This window comes from Anneissia japonica, unplaced genomic scaffold (assembly GCF_011630105.1).
Source record: "Anneissia japonica isolate Jap-2015-1 unplaced genomic scaffold, ASM1163010v1 scaffold287778_len1315358_cov176, whole genome shotgun sequence".
NCBI classification, from domain to species: domain Eukaryota; kingdom Metazoa; phylum Echinodermata; class Crinoidea; order Comatulida; family Comatulidae; genus Anneissia; species Anneissia japonica.
In genome coordinates this window covers 738,739-762,318 of record NW_022702824.1, presented here as the reverse complement: position 1 = coordinate 762,318, position 23,580 = coordinate 738,739, and the positions used below count along the sequence as shown (strand labels likewise).

The following is a 23,580-nucleotide window of genomic DNA, read 5'->3' as shown; positions in this document are numbered from 1 at the left end:
AGATGTGTATAAGAGAGAAGTTCTGACGGTCGAACTTTTTTTTGGTGCTTTTAAATATTATTATAATAATTATCATAATGAGTGAAAGTATTAGGAAAATTTCGGAACGGGACTGAACGTTAGGATTTTCACCCCATGGCCTACTAGAACATTAGGCCTGGGCCTGTACAACTTCAGCAAAAGTATCTTATATCTACATATTTAAGGATCTATAGTTCCATTTTCTTGTTCAATGGTTTTTTTTATTGGTACGTCTTTAAACTTCGAAACTTCAGTATTAATCGCCAGAGAACATTGTCACATGCTCTAGTGTTTACAAAGTAACATATCCCAAACCATGTCTGCGATCACCACCAGCGGCGATATTTTTTGTAGGAAGTTGAGCCCATTGCAAGTTTCCCTGAATGACGTAATATAAAAACAGATTTGTTTGTACAATAACTACAGTATTTCTAATAGGCATGCAGTACGTACGATTTGTGTACAATCGTCTTGTCTTTCTCGCCTAGTCTTTTCGTAGGCTAGGCCTTGGTAGGAATGACGCTAGCCAGCCAAGGTCAACAACATCGCCCAATTGACACAATGTGGTCCGCATAGCTAGATCATAATGCTTATCTAAATCTATTATTTGTCTTCATTTCACAATATTATTATAATATTTAAAATGATGTTTATTATCTAAAAACAACAAAATTCAACATATTGTAGGCTAATCCTACGGTCCACTTAAACGCTCACGATCGTATCGTGATTCGTGACTTTACTACAGTACTGACAAGTTTGTACATGTGTGTAAAATCACTGATAGATCATTCTGGGCATGCGCATGGACATGCATGGGCAGTTTTTAAGCTGCCTGTGATGAAACGATCGTAGCTTTTACTGAAGTGATATTTCCCATGCATGCAAAGCTAACGATAAAACACGCTAAAACGAAATTTATTTGGCGATGTTCTTATGTAAAGCATATGTATTATACTACATAAATAATTGGGATTTGGAGGGAAACCACCTTCCTGCCGCTTACAAAATCTACTCGCGCTATCAAATGACCTTGTCGCACTGAGCGCGACACAGTTGAATTCCTTGTCGCCCCTTAAAAAATGCGACCAAATAACACTTAATTTCAAGCCCTGATTCAATCAGCAATATTATAAATGTTACCATATACATCTACTATTGTCATACATAATTGTTTTTGCAGGAAACGTTTTGGCGAATTCCAGGTAATCTAACTTCTGCTGACCTCAGAAAGCTTGCAAGTGAAATTGAGCCTAAAGATGACATCACAGAGGTCAACAAGAAAACACAGTCACGTAAAGAGATGTTGAAAGAAATGGCGAAATCAAAAAAGAAGGATAAGAAAGCAGCTAGGAGAGCTGAACGGGAAAGGAAGAGGGATGAACAAAGGAAAAAATTAATGAAGACAATGGAAGGTGATGTGAATGAGAATGGTGTGTCGAAAAAGAAGGGCAAACAAAGGAATAAGATTATTAGAACTGCAGACAGTAGTAGTGAAAGGTACAACAAAAAATATATTTGGTTTCTTCATCGTCTTGTGTTTTGCAGTATCAAAAATGTAAATTGTATTAATCAAAATTTTCTTTTTATGTGTCATTTATTTTTTTTTTTTTTGACTAATACTGTAATAACCTTAAATACAATAGACTGATTTAGTCATCAGAAGAAAGCTGTTATAGTGGGTTATACATCAAAACAAACTGCTAGGTGGCAGTTTTTTCACACAAATGATAAGCCTCTGCTTGAATATATTTTGACAGTTTTTAAACTCGTCAAACTTATTTACTTGTACATTTTGTCGTAAAATAACTTAACGAAAAGCTTTGGTAAATATATCTTTAACACGTGTCTGAATTTTGACATGTTGGATATGAAATGGAGTGAAATAAACAAATAAATAAATTTAATATACACCACTTTTGATTCCACTAAATGCATTAGCATAGCTCTTTTATCTTTGTGTACATTTTTATACCCACTGGGCAAAAATGTAACGACGTCAGATTTGGTGACGAATTTGGTCTGTTAATTCTCAAGTTTGTTGATTTATATTTGGTTTTATAGATACATACCACAACAAACCAAGAGGAGCATATAAACATGCAAATGGATAAATGCAGGGTATCTTATATTGAACTATAGGTTTACCCGATCTCACTCTTAATTTAACAATGTACACATTTGTTTAATCGTTAAAGTTAAGTAATTAGGGGGAATGATTAATTAAAAAATATAATAATGTAAACATTTTATATAGTATTTCATTTATTAACGTAATAACAAATTTTTATTGCAGTGATGAAAAATTATCTGACTTGAAATCAAAACCTACTAAACAACCCAGGAGAAAAAAACAGATAGCAGCTAGTGACAGTGATGATGACGCATTACACATAGCAGAAGATCCATTGGAAAAGGATCCAGTGGATCCTCCTGCAGCAAAAGCCTCAAGGAAGAGGATGTTGAGTGGATCTAGCAGTGATGATGAAATGGCTGTACAAAGTAGTCTCAAGCAAGCAAAGAAGTCAAAGTTGATGAGTGACATCGAGGATGATGAAACAACTGCTCAAAATTCTGCCACACAAAGTAAGAAGTTGAGGTTGTTGAGTGATAGTGATGAAGATGAAACAGCTGTCCAAAATAATGCCAAGCAAAGTAAGAAGTCAAGATTTATGAGTGATAGTGAGGAAGATGAAACAACTGTCGAAAATACTGCCAAGCAAAGTCAGAAGTCAAGATTTATGAGTGATAGTGAGGAAGATGAAGCAATTGTCCAAAATACTGCCAGACAAAGTACGAAGTCCAGGTTGTTGAGTGATAACGAGGAAGATGAAATGACTGTTCAAACCACTTCCAAACATATGAATAATTCTAGAATTTTAAGTTCTGATGATGAGATGGTTGTGGACCATAGTCCCAAGCAGGCAGATAAGTCTAGTAATGAGGAAGGGGATATGATTGTAGAGAATAGTTTCAAGTTACCTAAGAAGTCCACATTGATAAGTGACAGTGATGAAGACGAGATAGTCGTACAAAGTAGATCCAAGCAAATTAAAAACTTAAGAAATACAAGTGACAGTGAGGAGGAGGAAGAGGTGCATACAGAAAATAGTTCTAAGCAAGTTAATGGCATTGAGAACAATGAGATGGTTGTACAAAATACTTCCAAGAAGTCAAAGTTGCTGAGTGACAGCGAAGAGGAAGTAGAAGAGTTGACTGCTGGAAATAGTTCCATGCAAGTGAATAAATCTAAGACAAGTGACCTTGCAGAGAAATCTGTAGCGAGTGGTTCTAAGCAAACAAAAAATGCAAGATTGGTGAGCGTGAGTGAAGAGGATGAAGGTGATAATAGAAGTGATCATGTTAACTTACAGACCAAGAAAACAAAATCAGCAAAAGTTCCTGAAATTGTCAGTGAGTATAGATATTTTTATCCAAACATATTTATTCCAATATTTAATGTTATTTTGGTGCATTTTCAGTAGATGGACGGTAACTGGTTTTTAATGCATGAGAGTTAATATCTGATAAATATTACAACTTATTAATGATTATTACTGTTCTTATTATTTTCAGCTTCAAGCTCATCTGACTCAGAAGATGACTTTCCCATCATGAACCTGTAACTATTGTATTGTTGAAAAAAAAGTCAAGTTTTTACAGTACAAGTACACTTTAAAATGTGTTTACCTAAAAAATTTGCCTTCAAATGGTAGTTGACTGTTGAGCAGTATTATTTTTTTGGTGTACAGTAGTTTCATGAATGAGTATAGCCAATTGTAGACTTGTAATTTTTGATATTCATTAAGGAAAAGTAGGTGTTGGCTTCTGTTTGACAATGGTCTGGCGAATAAAAGCTAAGGCCAGGAGGGTGTAAAAAAGAAAGCCCTAGTAGGGTAGAGATTATCCCCTGACATTCTATAAGCTAAGGGCTCAGAATGAAAATTCTACACAGTGGTAATTTAGGAAAGTGGGGGGATCAGCAAGGCCCTTTAACAGTGGGTCTGACAAAGTGGGAAAGATGATCAGCATGGTCTAGGGTTGAGGCCCTGGTGGGGGTAGTGCCCAGAAAACCAGCAGAATTGCTATTGTATTTTTTCAGGCTACTAAGCCAACTTGACCCAGTTTTTTTTTCAAAGATAGTGTGTAATAACACATCAAGTTGGTTTTTTTCCAATAAAAAATCTTATATTTGAATGAGTGTTCGATGACTTATTGTTGCAGTATCACAGGCCTGCTGTAACCTGGGGAACTCTGGTTTGCAAAAAAAAATCATACAAATGATAAGTTACCATACCAGAACATTTCAGCTTCTGAAAATTTATCTCATAACAGGGAGAACTAGGGCAAAGCCAGTTAGGTTGCAGCTTTGATTTATAATTACTATGGCAACTTCAATGCTCAAATACGTATTATTATTATTATTATTAAAAAGTATTTATATAGCGCCTTTACAAAAAAAGATCAAAGCGCTGTACATCAAAACCTATTATTACAAATATAAAAGTAACTTAGTACAATATTTCAAATCACTCAATAAAAATAGCAAGTACAAATTACAACATTCAATAAAAATTCCAAAGATCGAAGTGCTGTACATTAAAACCCATTTTTACCAATATAAATGTATGTACTGTACAGTAAAAAATCATTCAATAGAAAGTCCAATTTACGGAATTCAATAAAATTTCCTATAAAAAGCTAGTTAGCGAAAAAATAGGGACAGTAAAACACAAGTGTGTAATGAAATTATGAATCGGTCAAGTATAGATAAAACCCATTAAAGAAACTACTGTACTCTCTAGGTAAAAGGTGTGTTTTTAAAAGATTGCACACTGGGAGATTATTCTATAATTTTGGACCAATCACAGAAAAAGCACTTTCACCAAAAGCTCTTTTTGTAATTGGAACTATAAGGCGTAGGGATAATCAGAGGACCTAAGACCTACACGACCAGGCTGAATCTTTTTAAGAATATCTTGAATATATGATGAACCTATTTTATGAACACCATTGTACACATGTAGTAAGATCTACACGACCAGACTTTTAAGATTATCTTGAATATATGATGAACCTATTTTATGAACACCATTGTACACATGTAGTATGATCTTTTTCTCTGGCAACCAGTGGAGTTCCCGTAGCAATGGCGAGGTTCTTGTGCGCCTATACATGCAAAAAAAGTCTCGCGGCACATTTTTGAAGCTGCTGTGCATTGGAGCGCGAAATACCGCCAAGCAAAGAGTTGCCATTATGCAACAGAGAAAGAATCGAAGATCATACTGCATGGGACAAGTACTTTGATCAATAAAGGGGCTAATACGCTTTATATTACGTAAATGGTAGTTAAATGTGCGACAAATAGATGATACCTGTAAATCCATCTTAAGACAAGGATAAAAAATTGATGATGAGGGGACAATTGAAGATTCGCTAATCTGGAATGGAACTTAGTTGCATTTGAGATGAGATTAGAAAAAATTCAGTCCTCGTTTCATTTAGCTTTAACTTATTTTCCAGCATCCACAATTTCACTACAGCGATGCATTTTGTTAAGCGAAATTTCGCATCTACCCTATCAGCAGCTACTCTTAGGTTCATAACTAACGTACAATTGTGTGTCTTCAGCATAGATATGATACAAAACACCAAAGCGCTTAAAAATATCAGTCACCGGTTTTGAATAGGCATTGAAAATTGGCGGATCTACAACTGATCCCTGGGGAACACCTTATTTAATTGGGTCATCAAGAAAACTGCCTGATACACATATTCTGGTACTGTGTTTAAATATAAAGCTGAGCCTCCGATAGCATACGGTATTCATTTTGAAGCCTCTTTATTGGAATATTATGATAAATGGTATTGAAGGCTGCTGACATATTTAATAAAACAAGCATAACAACTTAGTCGGGTAGGAACAGGGGGTTCCTATGCACCCCAGGATATATTTTCTTTAACATTTTTGTAATCCTCCAAATGTCTCATGAATGTATTTTGTATTTTTGTCCCATGGGGTTGTTTGGTGGCCATTTTGGCGGCCATCTTGGATTTTCAACGAAAATCATTAATTGTTTATAATTCATATTGACTTCGCATTTACATTTGACGGCCATATTGATTTTATATGATTTTTAGTCAATGAATTATAAACAATTAATGATTTTCGTTCCCATAAAAAAAAAAAATGTCCCATGTGGTAGTTTGGCGGCCATCTTGGATTTTCAACGAAAACCATTAATTGTTCATAATTCATTGACTAAAAATCATATAAAATCAAATAAACCTATAAAAAGATTGACTTCGCATTTACATTTGACGGCCATATTGGCGGCCATCTTGGATTTTAAATGAAAATCATTAGTTTGTATATTTTAATAACTAAAAATCATATTAAATCAAATGAACATCTAAATTTACACAGTAAGCAGTGTTTATGCTCCCAATACAAAACACGACTTCCCAAAACATTTTGGCGGCGAAATCGGCAGCCATTTCGGTGGCCATCTTGGATTTTCATGAAAATCAATAATTTGTAAAATTTATTAACTAAAAATCATAAAAAAGTCAAGTGAACCTCTTGATGTATAATATAGTAAGCAATGTTTAAGTTCTCAATACAAAACCTTGACTTCCCAATACATTTGGCAGCAATTTTGGTGGCCATCTTGGATTTTAAAAAATCATTAATTTGTATACCGTATTTTATTAACTAAAAATCACATAAAATCAAATGTATACAGTAAGCACTGTTTTATATTCTAAATACAAACATATTGCCATATTGCCGGCCATTTTGAATGTTCAATGAAAATTGAACATTTTACCTATATCATACAAAAATATGCAAAATATACAAGTGAACCTCTTGATGTATAATATAGTAAGCAATGTTTAAGTTCTCAATACAAAACCTTGACTTCCCAATACATTTGGCGGCAATTTTGGTGGCCATCTTGGATTTTAAAAAATCATTAATTTGTATACCGTATTTTATTAACTAAAAATCACATAACATCAAATGTATACAGTAAGCACTGTTTTATATTCTAAATACAAACATTGCCGGCCATTTTGAATGTTCAATGAAAATTGAACATTTTACCTATATCATACAAAAATATGTAGCAAATGTATTTAGAGTAATGTTATCATTAGGAATTGAGTGAGAGCACTACCCTCTCCCCCAACTCACTTTGAACTACAAATTCAGACGGCCTGGTGCTTAACTATTCGTGAGGATCGTCGCCATAGGGAATTTTGAAAAAAAAAAAGGGCTCTTAGCCAAAAAAAAAAAAAAAAAAAAAATTCTAGACCTACCTTTTCAGGACCTGTGAGCTGTTACAATAAGAAAATTAGAATTTTGAAGAACATAAAGTCATTAAAACACACTTCATTTCCCGCCATCTAGGAATCAAAATTTTCCCGGGGGAAAACCCCCGGACCACCCTTTCTTTATGTAGGCCTATGTATACACACATAAAATAAAAAATGAGAAAAATTTACCTGACCGTTTTCAAGCGGGGAAAACCTTGAATTTTGAAGAAGTTAAAAGTACTTGAAAGACACCTCAGAAGTCGGGAAAGCTCATTTCCCGCCTTCTAGGAAACTTTTCCCGGGGAGAACCCCCTTACCCCTTTCTGTCTGGGATTTATGGATTCATGGAAAAAAAATCGTATGCAACTACTCAATTTTATATGTATGTAAACACACATAAGGCCTATCTACTCTAATATGGGATACATTTACCTGACCGTAATTGAAAAAAAACATTTTCCCGGGGGAGAACCTCCGGACCCCCCTTTTTTTCTTTGGAGCTTATCTATTCATTGAAAAATGAATACTTATGCAACTACTACATAACAGTTATATTTACTGTAATAAGAATGAGAAAGTTTACCTGACCGTTTTCAAGAGGGGGAAAACCTTGATTTTTGAAGAACAAAGTCATTAGACACCTAGCTCAAAAGTCGAGAAAGGTCATTTCCCGCCATCTAGAAATCAAAATTTTCCAGGGGGAGGACCCCGGATTTCCTTTCGTTTTTGGAAAAATGTTGACCCCAACCCCTAGGTTTGATTCCAGATCTGCATGATTCATATTCATATTCATCTTATTGCCCCCACCCACTTTGAAAAACGTTCCGCCGGCCCTGCCATCCATGTGGGCTTGAGTTCGAAAGGGTCTTACGGGCCTTCGATAGCTAACCTGAAAGAAAAATAAACCCATCATGTTAAGGACGTTTTAAGGGAGAACATCGAGACAATGTAAACACAAGCTGAAGTAAAATGAATTGTTGAATTTACAATGTGAACACATACAGAAAATTAAATACAAATCAAAAGTCATCATCATCTATTCATCATCTTTACCATCATCATCTTAACCATAATCATCTGCACCACCATCATCACCATTATCATGCCTAACAAAATTGTTTGTTTGCTGTCACATTGTAAAAATTTCAATACAGGGGCTGGTGGAAAAAAGTAGGCCCATGTTTTTTGGGGGGTTTTTTTCCGTAAAATCATAGAAACATCGTGAAAACTGTTCGATTGTCATTTTTTGACGGAAAAACGATCATATTTTGATCCGTTTAAAAAAAAATAGTAAAAATTTCCATATGACACGGATCTGTGCCAAAATCGACGAAAAAGTGGTTTTCATTTGATCTATTAAAAAAAAAAAAAAAAAAGAGCGCCCCTAATTTTCGGGGTTTTAGGGGTGGCGAATGACGGCAAACAAACAAGTTTTCTTTTAATGCTCATCATTTTCATCGCCTTTATTATGAAAATTATCCTAACCATCCTCATTCCCATCATCATTGAGCCGAAAACGATAAAGTGAGAAATAGCAAAATCAGAAAGCTGATGGTTTTTTTTTTACGAAATTTGACGATTTTTCGAGCCTACTGTTTTTCCTGTTGTTTTGCATGTTATGTTTCACCTAAGGATAATACTAACGGACCTTGTGAATGGAGAAATGACCAAAAAAAACAACTAGGTTAAAATAGCTGTTTTTGTCGAAACTTGAATTTTTTTTCCCCCGGTTGATTTGTGTTCTGCGCCTTAGGATCATACGGTCGCGACACCATATGGACTCCGTGAATGGAAGCATCACCACAAAACAGCTTGGTAAAAAACAAAAACAAAAAAAAAACCTAGTTAGTTTCATACGAAGACCCAGAGGGGACATGATAAAATAAATAAATAAATAAATAAAAATACGTACGTAATAGTAATACGTACGTACTTATTAATAATACGTACGTACATGATAGTAATACGTACGTACGTGATAATAATACGCACAGTACGTACGTATTAGTAATACGTACGTACGTGATAGTATTACGTGTTACAGTACGTATTATATGTTCATCATCCAGAGAGCGAGTGTTATTACGTTATGTGTGGGTGTGTGTTTGTAAGTGTGTTTCTGTTCCTTAGTATTCAAGTTTTCGCTCTTCGTACGCTGGTCACTTAGATGCACGATAGAGCTACTTGCTCGGCCCCAGCCAACTGAATGGAGGGAGGAAGCAGTACAACCCCTAAGCCATGATGATGCACTGAACCTAGCATAGACATCCCGAGTGCCTGTGCATCTCCCCTGCAGTCTGTTAATCGCCTAGTCCTGTCAAGTATCACCGCCAAGCTATCATATCATACGATGCCGCAAGGCTAAGCTCAACCTCGCCAAGTCTCGGGCCTTCGCTAAGGCCCGGACCCAGACTCAGTGGAGGGTTACCAGCGTATTACCGACAAGAAGCCTCGTCGACCCCGGAACCCGTCAGGGAGAGAGTCAGATGATTAAATTTTGCCTGTGATTAGAATATATTTGGTTCAATTGTACGTATGGTATTTGTGTTATTACCTGCAGAAGCAATCAACGCGGATACAGTAGGCCTACTTATTGTATTATTGTACATTGTACAGCGAAATTGCTTCTTTTTTTTTTTTTTTTTGCCTTATTTTTAAAAATAATTTTTAGTGATTTTAATGAACATTTAGTATTATCTTGAAGTACTTTATATTCCATATAAAAATAGAGGCTACTAAACGTGTTAAAATATATTATGATAAAATATGCAAATGATGAATATGGAACAATTGGAAATGTCTAGAGGCGTTTCTATCTAAACTTCAAACCAAATGAATAGCGAGACTTTGAATAATAAAAAGAAATCACCTTTTTTTTAAAGCAGCTGTAGGTGCCATCAGAATGCAAAACTTTTAAATTTTTTTTGCAGAAAATTGGCCAGATTTCACTTTTAAAAGTTTTCATTTCAGAATCGACAGATTACTGTATGTTTTTTGTTGACAATACCGGGTACAAAAATATTTTAAATAAAGACACATACAATTTGTGTTTCAATGTAGGGCCTACTTTATGTTTAATTTGAGCACCCGAACTATGTACACAAACATTTCATTACTTAAACAAACAAAAAATGAACAGGCATACTGATTAATGTTTAGTAGCGCGTCAAGTTTATTCTCTTTACCCAAATTTTAATATTCAACCAAATATCCGTCTTTTGATTTGGAGGACCTAAAATAGAACTTACAGTAGGCTAGAAGATGAATCATCTGTACGTATGTAGACCCCGGTGAGATGTGATATTGTGAGTAAACATAGCCGTCGTGCGCTTGCGAGATAATAAATATAGACAGACCAGACTCAACTTAATATTTAGGCCAGCATATGTAACACCAATTTACCTTAGCATTTTTAGTAGGTTTAAGATTATTGTCCATGTACAAGGTTACGATCTTTAGAGAACTGATAAAATGTTGATGCATCTTTTTAGCCTAGCCCGGTCCCTAGATTGGTCCTAGTGTGATCGCGAAAAGCGCTCAACATAGAACAACGGAGGCCTAGCGTGGCCTACGCTCCATATGTGGTCTCTTCTCCTGCTCTTCTCTCATCTTCATTAATTCTTAAACCAGTTAAACTGTGGTCGAATTTTAGTTAAATTATCATTTATATTTTAAATAATATTAGAATCCGACATTTATTTCTACTTGGTCAAATTTACTGTATAATCGGAGCACATACCCTTTTTTGAGATGACGTTTTCAAAAGCATTAAAAAATGACCCAGAAAAAAAACACACACATAAAACTCCATAAGATCTTGGGGTTTTGTGAAAATTAGACATTTTATGTTATTACTTTCAAAGTTAAAGCCCTCCAAAAATGTTCCAAAATCAGTCTGGAAAAAAGACCCACTTTTTCACATTCTTTTCCCCTTTTTCACCATTTTTAAAGGGCCATAACCTTTGAACGGTATATTGGATTATAATAATTTAAACTGGAAAATGATCAGTGGAGTGAGTTCTGTAGATCTAATGTTTACAAAATTCAAAATAATGAAATTGAATTTTCTCATTGGGATACCTAGTATCACTGTGGCTAACCAGACACACAATTATTATGATGCCAGGTTTGCTGCCAACGGAATTTAATTAAGAGTTTTTAAGTCTGGTTGACAAAGCCACTTCACATTCATTAAAACAGGGATAAATTAATGGAATCAATTAAGTTTCCAATCCAAATAATGATTCCCACCTGAATCACCTGTAAATTTTTCACTAGTATTTGGGGACGTACTGAGTATTCGGTACAATAACACATCAGGTAGGGCAAAACATCACTCCTATGATATTTTCTTGACGCAAACTCTGATGTCATAGCACTTACAGTACCCGCTGCTACTTAAAGTTCGGATTCATCACTAGCCACCAAACGCAAGCTCGGTGGTCTAGTGGTTAAGACATCAGGCTAGTTACCTGGAGATCGTGGGCGATTCCCATCTGACGAACTGAGTATTCCGTATGATAACATGGCAGGTAGGGCAAAACATCACTCACATCTTAATAGCACTTGCAGTAGCCGCTGCTAGTTGGGGATCGTATTCATTGCTAGTATTTGGGGATGTACCGAGTATTCGGTACGATAACACGTCAGGTAGGGCAAAACATCACTCCTGTAAATTACTACACTGTTGTAAGAAAATAATCACAGTCATTTTTTGGTGTTTTTATAAGTTTTAATTCTCAATTTTTTTGTTAATACCACAGTTCTAGTTTTTAATGACACATGTTGTGCAAACCAATGGCTTAATTTTTATTTTGGAAAGTTTTTAACAATACCGTAAATTTTGTGTATTGGACTATAGCTAAATTTGCTAATTTTTTGATCAAAAATGTTGTGATCATAATATATGTATGTAAGTATATTTCAGAAAGGAACTCCCTTTCGTTTTTGGGAAAAATGTTGACCCCCACCCACTAGGTTTGATTCCAGATCTGCATGATTCATATTCCCATTCATCTTATAAGTCCCCCACCCCCTCCCTCTCACTTTGAAAAACGCCGGCCCTGGAGCTGGTATGACTATTTGACCTTTGTCAACCTGTTCACGATCACTCTGGTGTTTTCGACCACCATTGGAGTTTCACAGAGTGTGGAACTTTGCGTTGGCAAAGGCACAGGGTGTCACCACATGTGGATCCCGCTGCTTCTCATGAACTTCCCTTGGAGTATACCCACTTACGTCATTGACAGGAACACTAGCCAACAGATGGTCGGCATGACAATAATGTAGGGCTCCCGCAACACGCACCAAATAGATAAGAGGACCCAACCTCTTAATTAACCCACCATTGTTCTGAATAAAATCGGTTATTTCTTTCTTTGTATAATATAGGTGAAATGTTATACGGTAATCAATGTTCATTTAATATGACAATATGGCCGCTTTGGCCACCAATATAGCTGCCAAAATGACTGGGCAATGTATTACGAAGTCAATGTTTTGTATTGAGAAAATAAACAGTGTTTATACCATAGGCCTATATATGTAGAGGTTCATTTGATTTTATATGATTTTTAGTTAATATATTATACAAATTAAAAATTTTCATTGACAATCCAATATGGCCGCCAAATGTATTGAGAAGTCATAGGAGCGGTTGGCGCACCGGTTGTGGCTTTGACTCCCAACCTTGAGGTCGGGGGTTCGAAACTCTGGCTGTGCAAATCGCTTGCGTCCTTGGGCAAGACACTTTATCTACGGTTGCCTTTCTCCACCCAGGAGTACAAATGAGTACATGGTAGGTTCCAACACAACCTGCGCTGATTACTAGCTGCAATTTATGGAAAGATAATATAATTTCATTTACTAATTTAATTTGGTGTTTCAATGTGTTGTGTTTGATCCAATGATCGGGGTAGTAAATGTGAAGCGCTTAAAGGCCTTGTATAAGGCGCTATATAAGAACGACATATTATTATTATTATTATTATTATTAATTTTTTGTATTGAGAACATTGCTTACTATATGCATTTAGAGATTTATTTGATTGTATATGATTTTTGTTTAATAAATTATGCAAATAATTGATTTTCATTCAAAATCCAAGATGGCCGCCAATATGGCCGTCAAATGTAAATACGAGGTCAATGTTTTGTATTAACTTAAACACTGCTTTACTATATACATTTAGAAATTTATTATTATTATTATTATTATTATTATTATTTTCATTTAAAACCCAAGTTGGCCGCCAAAATGGCACCAAATGACCCCATGGGGAAAAAAAATCGTTCATCAGATACTTTGAGGATTACAAAAAAGTTAGTTAAAAAATATATCCTGGGGGTTCATGGGAATCCTCGTTCCTACTAGACTAACGCTACCATCACCCAATTCATTTACGATGTCATTTTTAACTCACAGAAGAGCAGTTTCAGTGCTATGGGCCGACTGGTACGCAAACTGAAATCCTTCAGAAAGGTTGTTTGACAGAAGATGCTCGTTAAATCTTGAAACTCCAGGGTATTCTGCCAAGAGTTGGGATGTTGGACACAGGGCGTTAGTTTTTGAACAAGTCCTTGTCATTGGTTGGGTTTGCAATGCGAGGAGTTATAATAGCTTCCCGAAGAATGGAAGGAAAAAAACCAGCACTGAAGGAATTATTTGCAAGGGACACAATTATAGGGGTCACAATTTCAGAACATTCCTTCAACAGCCACGTGGGGAGTGGATCAAGAGAATTAGTTTTATTGGGAATTCTAGATATTATTTTACTGTTCCTCAGTTTCATCTACAGGAGAGAAGTTTTCAAATACATTAACAATACGTATGACTGCTTGTTAAAATGTAAATATTTAAGACTCCCTTTTGTTGCTCTATTCTGGAATGTGCCTGTCCATTTTGCAATCTACACATCCATCCATGGTAATTATTTAAATTATTCTCAACGATTACATAGCAATGTGAACTCTCTTCCTATTGCAATGTTGTTTTTGTGTCATCTTTATAATTTTTTATTCACACCCATCATACTCCACTGGATATGGGTCTGCCTTTAAACATTTGTCCGATTTAATGTGAAGACAACAGACTGTAACATATGAAAAGAAATAAAAAATTCCATTTAGTGAACTGGTTTAGTTTATTCATTGCACATGTCTACCATAGCTGTCAGCAATGCATTCATGAGATACAATAACAGTGAGTTCAATTGAATGTCCTTTAACATGAAGTAAATTACACTCTACTTCATTGGAAATTTAAGGAGCATTTGTCCTCTTTCTTAGATCTCTCTCCTACTACATTATCAACATGCTTGTTAGGATACATGTATGAGAAATTAATGGATGCTTTATGATTTTAATATTCCAGTAAAACTGAAGCAGATGCTTGTGGTTTTTACTGACCTATAACTTGTAAAAAAAAAAAATTGAAGCGCCCCTACTTTACCAACTCCTTACATGCAGAATACTTTTTTCTTTCTTGCATTGGCAACCTGCCTAGCAACATATTTACGACAACAAAATACAACATCAATCATGATGATTCTTATTAGTCATCTGCAACGTTTACTGCATATCAAAAGTTTGATAATTTTATAGCTTCAGAACACTTATCAAGTCACAATAACTTCAGTACACGACATTACCCCTGCTCATAATGAAATACTCATTCACATTGTAAACTATAGTAGCAAGAGGTGGACCATGACATTTACAAGTGCGCAATGGTACCAAAGGAAGGGAGTACAATCTGCGTCAAAACAACACCTTTCTACAAAGAGCTACCAGCAAACCCTTTAAACCAAGCACATATGCAGCATCTGCTTCTAGGTACATATTCTTATGTTTTAAGTTAATACTGTTCTGCCGGAGACCTGATGTCATCGATCTTGAGTATCATTCTGACCAATTGTGTTGCGAGTTGAATCTGTTGCTTTTTACCAATCAGCGTCTCCAAAACATGCTGCTCTTTCATATCTGTAAAAAGACATCAGTAATTTATTTACAGGATAATACCATAATCTTCTAATACATTTTGGGTTCATTTTTTCCTCCCGTATTTTATTGAAATTCAAAAAAGGCCTGAAAGCAAATTCTAGGTAATGGGTGAACACTATATTAATTATATACAATGCATTGTGGTCACCATGTGCTAAAACTAAAGTGAACCACTTTGTGGCCCATTAACCCCTGCATTAACAATGCAAGGCGAGTTAGAACTAGGACATAAATTAAGAGAGATTTTTTGGTAATTATGAATTTAGCACCATAATCTGGGTTGCATGTCTAATCAGCTGCCAAGAGGCACACTTTCATCACTCAGCAATTGATGGGCTGAATAAACCAGTCCACCGGGGTAACCCTGCACTATTCTCGAAGGATGTACTGGGTTATTTATAAAGTGCACACGAGCCTATTATGTACATTGAAACTAGGGTTTAGAGTCCTTATCCGAGAAGGCTTGTTCTGTCACCAGAACTATAGGTGAGTGTGCACCATTCGAACCAGCACTGGCTGCTGCGAGTTGCAACATGCCTGCCTTATCATGCTTGCCCTTTCGACTCTCCACATCACATCATGACTAGGAAAAAACGGGCATATCACATTTTTTTTGACCAACTAAAATTTGATTTAGTGCAGTCTAGACTATCAAATTTTATTTGAACAAAAACATGACATGCTTAAATATGGTAATGATGACATCACATCATGACCATATAATAGGCACATCATGACCATATATAGGCACATCATGACTATATATGAGCACACAACAGTATGCCCCTAATTTGGTAACTTGGTAGTGTGGACAGAGCCTAATGAATGCATTCCTTACCGTTTGTACCAGAGTTGAGACAATCAATTCCTAGGCGTGGGTTATTCTCCTTCAGCTGCTTAGACTTCACCTCGGCCAGCGTACGTATTGGATGAAGGCCGCTATTTTCAGCCAGCGCCATTGGTATGCTCTCTAGAGCATCTGCAAATGACCGCATCGCATACTGCTCTATGCTTGATATCTATCAGAAATACAAATTATCATTAATATGTTGCTATTATGATGCAATTGACCTTTCTGCTAAGCTCTGCCCTTCGGATATTGTTGCTGAGGTCCCACAAAATGACTGCAAAAACATATGCACACACATGCATTCCTAGGCTTGTTCTGATTGGTCAGTTGGCAAGTTTGACTCCTAAAAGGTCTTTCGAATATTTTAAACATTTTTTGTTCCATTAACTGTAACAGAACTAAGTTCAGGGATTTTCTCACAACCAAATACATACTCGTATTCAAAAGCCTTGAACAGAAACCTGGACAAAATTATTGTAACATTTGCTGCAATTCAGTAAATTCTACACCATTTAAAAAATAAACCAGAGTTGAATTGAGTTAAATGGCTGTCTCTTATACACATCTTAGTAAATGGAAACATGATTCTTAAAGATATCTTACCTTGTCGGCTCTTTCACTTACTGCCAATGCGCAGGCAATTTCTGCTGCTCCGCCACCATACACTATATGATTGCTACGGACCAGGTTACGTGTGACACAAAGAGCATCATGTAACGCTCTCTTTGCTTCTTCTATAATCTGCGTAGAGACGGCAAAAATATAATGCAACCTATTAAATCAGTAATACTAAACTACACATTTTTTTTTTATAACCACCAGTAAAATTTTGCCTAGGCTCAGTGTTCTTATTTTTTGGCCAATTTCAAAATGTTCTTATTTTGTTCTTATTTTACACACTTTTCAAACATAGAAAATTATTAATGTACAGCAGTATACACTGTACTGGGAGGTGAAAGCGGCCCTGCAAAAAATGGCCCCTGAATGAAAGGCCCAGCAATAAACGGCCCCACAAAAAATGGCCCCAAATGGGAGGTAGGTACACCTACTGTACTGTATTATAGAGGGTATTACAAAGTCACACCTACTGCACATTAAAGGTACAGATATATTTTTTTGGTTTTTCTAGTTTGACATTCTACCTCAGCCTCAATTTGTTCTTATTTTGTTCTTAATTTTCAAGCAATTTCAGCCTCAGTGTTCTTATAAAATGTGTTCTTATAAAAAAAAAAAAGTGTACTGCAAGTTAATAGGAATATTTACTTTGCTACAGTATATATGATAGGTTTTTGTTTCAGTCACATCAGTATGCAGGGTCTACAGTAGGTGACCCGACAATGGTTCAGGCCGATGGTTTCTCTAGCATGGACTCTAGCCTGAAAAGTCATTGATAATCACCAACCAGGAATTCCGATTGCCATGCATGGTCTGACATTCTTCATTTTAACTACATACATAAAAATACCTTGTGAAAAAATATAAATATAGTTCACTCAGGGTAAGCGCCGTTGCTTAAATCTGTGCAGTCACTGCGCAGTACAACAAAGTCCGCTCCCTGTGAACGCGATGCAATGCCCTCAACTGACTGTCAGTGGTCGTCTGAACAGACCATCATTAAAGACGATCAGTTGCGCGCTTCGTGGCATTGCGTTCTTCATAGAATCGCAACAACAACCATTGGGCGCAGTGTGTGCCCGCCTTTAGTCATAACAACGAATCAGTAGCTACCATCAGTTTAGCCAACTGAGCTATGGTGCCCTTACTAATATTAGTTTATCAGCTGACATTCCGACTTACCATTCTATTCCCTCCTCTGATGAAAATGGTGACTGCTTTTGTATTGGGACAATCTTCTATAACCAGCATGTGATCCTTAGTTGTACCAAAAGACATCTCTCTTACAACACCAGCTGTGCCTAGCTTCTCCGCCGTCAGTTCTTGAAATCTGGGCACAATTCGTCCACCAGTCGCAATAGCAATTAACTGAAATGCATACAGACATTAATTATTATTTCATTATTTAATATAACATAAATTACACCATGTACTATTGATATAATTTTATTTCGGCCACATCAGTATGCAGGATCTACGGTAGGTGACCCGACAATGGTTCAGGCCGATGGTTTCTCTAGCATGGACTCTAGCCTGAAAAGTCATTGATGTCAACTGACCAGGAATTCCGATAGCCATGCATATTTCACTCTTTATTATTGCAAGATTAATACTGGTAAACTATGACAGATCGTTCTGAAATATTCATGCATCAACACATTGAATAAATCAAATTAAAGGCTAAAAGCAATATTAATACCACGCTAATGGAGGCATTATGTTCAAGGAACACTCATGAGTTACCAGATTAGCTTTGCACCACACTCACCCAAGTTCCATGTTGTACATTTTCTGGTAAAATAATATGTTAAGGCTACTACTAATTAGTACGGTATTAGAAGAAAGTACCTCAATTTCTGGACCACCAACCCATCTAACGGCCGGCAGTTCATTCTGTAGTAGCAAATGATTAGCTTCATCATCGAAGCCCCATTGGCAAATTGCCAGGTTCGCTCCGGTATCCTTTATCTGTTTGATCATCTCTGCAAATTTCTCTTTCTCATAGGCTTGGAGTTTCTTGTAATCTTCAACAGATTTAACGTCAAGCTTGTGCGTGGTCTTTGGTTTTGGGGGTTCAAAAGGACATGTCAAGATGGCCATCTTTGCATCTTTGATTTCCTGCAAGGAAAGAACTAAATCATTTATGATAGTCAGGGATTTTCTCACAACCAAATACATACTCGTATTCAAAAGCCTTGAACAGAAACCTGGAGAAAATTATTGTAACATTTGCTGCAATTCAGTAAATTCTACACCATTTAAAAAATAAACCAGAGTTGAATTGAGTTAAATGGACTACATAGTACCAAGAATTCCAAATGATCAGTCTTGGTTGATAAATCAGAAAACATGATGCGAAAAAATGTAAAATCTTTACCTTTGGCATCTGTGGGTGACTGAAATCTTTGTCCACTACAACTCCTTTTACCAACATCGTGTCTTCTAGTTTGCCTCCAACTTTACCGTCCACTTTGATTAGCTCAAAGTCGACATCTTTCCTTTCAAAGTCTGCAACAGACATGATGGCTTTGACAGCAATCTCTGCCATTTGTTTGTGACATCTATTGATGCTAGTAGATTGAAAACATGAACATGAATTAGATTTAACATTGAAAATTTCTACAAGTACATATCTTTGTTGTTGTGTTTTAAAGCACAATCTAATAATATACTGATACATGCTTCATATTAATTTTTGGTTCTTTTAGCTCCAATAATTAACATACATAGTAGAAACTCAGATGATCACACTCTTGAACACAAGTTGCACCCATTTTGCAAAGATTCAGTCACCGCATCTATGTATATGAAAATGGAAGCTTTTTGCAACAAACCCTGCAAGGTCATGTCTCCCGCAGTACCCTTTGCTTAGATTTTTGCTCTCTTGCCTCTTTATCCTCTGCATTTACGCTCTTCTTGTAAAGGAGGTTAAGTTGGTACTGCCTTCTCTGCCCCCTTGAAAATGGCCACGATAATGTTAGGCTCAACACACAAGACAATGGCAGTGAATAAGTGCTGCCAGATCCAGCTCTTCCTCTCCCCCTTAACTTGCAAAGAAATTTGATGGAATCCTAATATGCTGCTGACTATGACAGTATCTCTTATTTATATATATTTATAGATTATAGTTTAAATATAAAGTTGTCTTTATGTCTTATCAATTATGATTGTAGCACCATAATCAGTATGCAGGGCCCATAGAAGACTGCCCGACAATGGTTCTTGGTGCATTTATCTAGCATGGTGTTTGGTCTAATCATGCATTCACAAAGCACGACTAGGAATCCTGTTTGCCATGCAAAGCATCACTTTTAAACTGCTTTATAATCTCCTGAAAATGGACTTTTGTATATTGTTTATACATTGAGTTAATAACATTAACATGCTAACAGACAAAATATCAACTTGAAATGTACCAAGAGAAAATTAACAGGGAAATTATATTTTAATTATGTTTTAATTTCTGAAATATACTTACATTTTGGAACCTAATGTTGTCATGGCTACTTTTACAAGTGGTTCTATGTTATCCTTATTTACTTCAAAGCTTTCTGCAATGGCGTCTAGTCTAGAACTGGCAATTTGAGATGCTAACTCGTAACCATCGGCGATGCGAATTGGATGGATGCCTCGGTCCAATAGCTGTTCAGCTTGTTCAAGCAAAGCACCAGCCAAAACTTAATATAATATAAATAAAATAATTAATACCTTATAATAAAATACTGTATAATGAAATATACACAATATAACTAAAACACATGGGCAGGTATAAATATTTATTTATTCTCATAAGACTAGTTATTATACTCTTTGAGTACTGTAGACTTGATTAGATACAGTAGTTGCCTTACATCATGAGGGCATCTGTGAATTATGTCCCAGTCAACCATTGCTTGTCAATGGTGTTAAATTGCGGGCAAACGATACAGTGATGTTTGGTTTTCCTGTTCACTCAGCATTAAATAGCTTTTTGGGTTACGATAGGAGTTGTTTTTTCAACACTTTTTATCATTTGTTAAGTGCATTGAGGCATCGGTATAATGTGGAAAACCCACTAAATTACATTAAATATTTATGTCAATTAATTAATGTTTAGTATGAAATGATGCAATGCATTTATATTGAAGTTCATGTCATCATGCCTACAATAATAAAAATAAAAGCACGATGAAAAGCAGCCAAGTTAATAAGTATGTACACAATTCCATACAGGATACAGTCACACATGACCTAAAAATAAAAGGGGGAGGGGGGGTGCCATGTATTTTTTGCATCACTTGTTAAAAAAAGTTAGAAGATGGCCCTACCTACTACCCCGGTAGTGCCATCACCGATCTCATCGTCCTGTGACTTGGACAGTTCTACCATCAATTTCGCTATTTGATGTTCAACATCCATCTGTGCAAGAATTGTGGCGCCATCATTTGTTACCGTTACATCACCATCAGGGCTCACTATTAACTTATCTAAACCTACAAATGGAAAAAAAAGAAGAAAAAAAAAAACCATGGTAACTAAATGCCTAGTACCAACACCTTTTTTTGGAGAATGGATAGTGTTCCGACATGTCATATTGCATTAAGAGAGCGAGTCTAAAGTTTAAACTTTAGGGTCTAGCCAGCTGTACCAACTAGATTTGTGTTTAAAATCAATATCCAGTGCTTTCTTTAATTATCTTTAACAACAAAACACAAAGCAAGAAAGCGTTTTTACCTTTTCTAGTGGTGAGGAATCAAATTAAGGTGCACCATTAAAAATTAAATGGATTCCTGTGTAATGTTTTTGATTATATTTCTTTGGTTGTGGTGGTGGGGAGGGGGAAGATTTTCAGAGTACTTTTTCATCTATAATTTCATTTCTGGTTTAGTGTATTCATTAAATATTTTGACATATTAGTTACTCTCTGTGCAAACATCATTGTGACAGCATATACCACAATATGCAAATACTGTATTGTGAAATATGCAAGTACCTCATTATCATTATTATTATTATTATTTATTATCCAAGGAGGGAACAAAAAAAAAATTAAAATTGGAATAAAATTTTTTCTAATTTTGCAAATACAATAGACAAAAACATCCAGACGAAGTAGAAAATAAATTTTACTGGTGAATGTAAACAGTGTACTAATAGGATGGTTAAATGCTTTAAATTCATATTTAGTGAAGAAATACATACTATATCTGGTTTTCGAGATTTTAAGGCAGCAGCAGGCGTAAAAAAAACAAATAAAAATTTGTATTCTTTTCTGAAATTTCCATTTTTTTGTGGGGGCAAGTAATTGGCCAAAAATAAATTGTTATTTTTATTCAAAATCCTCTTTATTGCCGAGCAGCGGTTCGCAAACAAGGTAAACATTCTTGCCTAATATTAGAGTAGATAGTATTCATATCATGATTTGAAATTGACCGGTTCATTTGAAGCCTTTGTTCTCACCTTTTGGTCCAAGTGATGTTTTGAGTGTGTTTGCTACAGCTTTAGCTGCCATTATATGAGACTAAAACAACAAAGAGAAAATTAATCATCCACAAGTTATTTAATGTTTGTGTAGTGTACACAGCTGATGCAGTGTCATTTCAATTGAAAATGATTGAGATCTACCCTAGCTGGCAGTGGCATAGGCCTACAATAGGCCTACTGTAACTATAGGAGAGGACTTCCCTAGGCCTAGTTTAAATCTAAATAGTGGTCAGCAAAAAACAAAAACAAAAGGGGGGGGGGGGCAGAATACTGTGGAGTAGTTGGTTTTTGACAGAGTTGAATTGGGGCCAAGCTGATATTTGGGGCCGAATTGACATGGGGCTGAGTGAGTTGACTTGGGCCAAGGTGCATTATTTTTTTTCCCATACAGTTAAGGCAGAAATAATAGAGGGTGCTATTTAAGATCATTTAAGTCAACTGACAACATAAATATGCAAGATTGCGAGTCGCAAAAGCAGTGCTTGCTAGCTGCTTGTGAAATATAAATGTTATTTTTTTTATTTATTTCGGTATAAAATACAAAAATACAAACTGAGAGCAAAAGCTGAAATAGGTTGCATTACAAAAAAAACATAAGCTACGTCGTATAGTAATTAGTAGGGTAGGCCAAAGGAATTGAAGCCTCCCTCTTTAGTTTGCAAAATTAGCCTTGAAAAGAAGCCCATGGTCTTCTTTTCAAGATAGCATAAGCTTCTTCTCAAGATAGTAGAGCATACACAAAAAAATAAAGACAAAACATGTTTATACCCTTCAGAATCAGTACTATAGAGGCATCGTCAAATCTAGGATACTATACCATAGGCCTGTACTCAAATAGCCAGATTCAATATTATTGTGCTTTTTTTTTATACTTTGAACATGGAGGTAATATTGAGAAGGAGATCACTCGGCAACAGATCCCTTTGACGCGACAAACCTATGTGTTCCCCGCTTTTGGATCGCGCGCGGGCGTATTACCCTATAATTCACATTTTTTCGTTAGCAACAACTTGGCAACGACATGCATTTATACGCTTCCAGCAGAGCAGTTGTGCAATAAAACGTTTGATTTTAACCCATTAAATATCTTTATAATGAACAATGTTCCCCTGATTAGATTTTTTCGGGCTTTTGGTAGGTTATTATTTGTATATTTCAGGAACGGATTCCGTAAAATATTTATGTTAAAATTACTTCTGTGTTCATTATAATTTTGTCTAAAGATTGACTGGTTCGACTATAAAGCTAAGTCAGTGTAAAACTGAAAAATACTCAGATTTTGGATTCATTTTTCGAATAGTTAACCCCAG

General features: G+C 35.8%; 2 protein-coding genes across 2 annotated transcripts in view; one reads left to right on the top strand and one right to left on the bottom strand.

Moving 5' to 3' along the window:
• LOC117104060 (protein timeless homolog) overlaps window positions 1-4,218 on the top strand; it is a 43,624-nt gene extending 39,406 nt beyond the window's left edge. The window contains exons 27-29 of the mRNA XM_033244716.1: window positions 1,205-1,521; window positions 2,318-3,435; window positions 3,598-4,218. Of these exons, the coding sequence (XP_033100607.1) occupies window positions 1,205-1,521; window positions 2,318-3,435; window positions 3,598-3,647 (1,485 nt within the window). The 3' untranslated portion in view covers window positions 3,648-4,218. The remainder of the gene's footprint in view (window positions 1-1,204; window positions 1,522-2,317; window positions 3,436-3,597) is intronic.
• A 10,246-nt stretch (window positions 4,219-14,464) lies between these two features.
• Window positions 14,465-23,580, bottom strand: part of LOC117104051 (T-complex protein 1 subunit epsilon-like) — an 11,094-nt gene continuing 1,978 nt past the window's right edge. The window contains exons 2-10 of the mRNA XM_033244706.1: window positions 22,247-22,307; window positions 21,115-21,279; window positions 20,286-20,484; window positions 19,185-19,377; window positions 18,656-18,925; window positions 17,990-18,175; window positions 16,796-16,933; window positions 16,181-16,361; window positions 14,465-15,321 (exon numbers count right to left, since the gene is read on the bottom strand). Of these exons, the coding sequence (XP_033100597.1) occupies window positions 15,197-15,321; window positions 16,181-16,361; window positions 16,796-16,933; window positions 17,990-18,175; window positions 18,656-18,925; window positions 19,185-19,377; window positions 20,286-20,484; window positions 21,115-21,279; window positions 22,247-22,307 (1,518 nt within the window). The 3' untranslated portion in view covers window positions 14,465-15,196. The remainder of the gene's footprint in view (window positions 15,322-16,180; window positions 16,362-16,795; window positions 16,934-17,989; window positions 18,176-18,655; window positions 18,926-19,184; window positions 19,378-20,285; window positions 20,485-21,114; window positions 21,280-22,246; window positions 22,308-23,580) is intronic.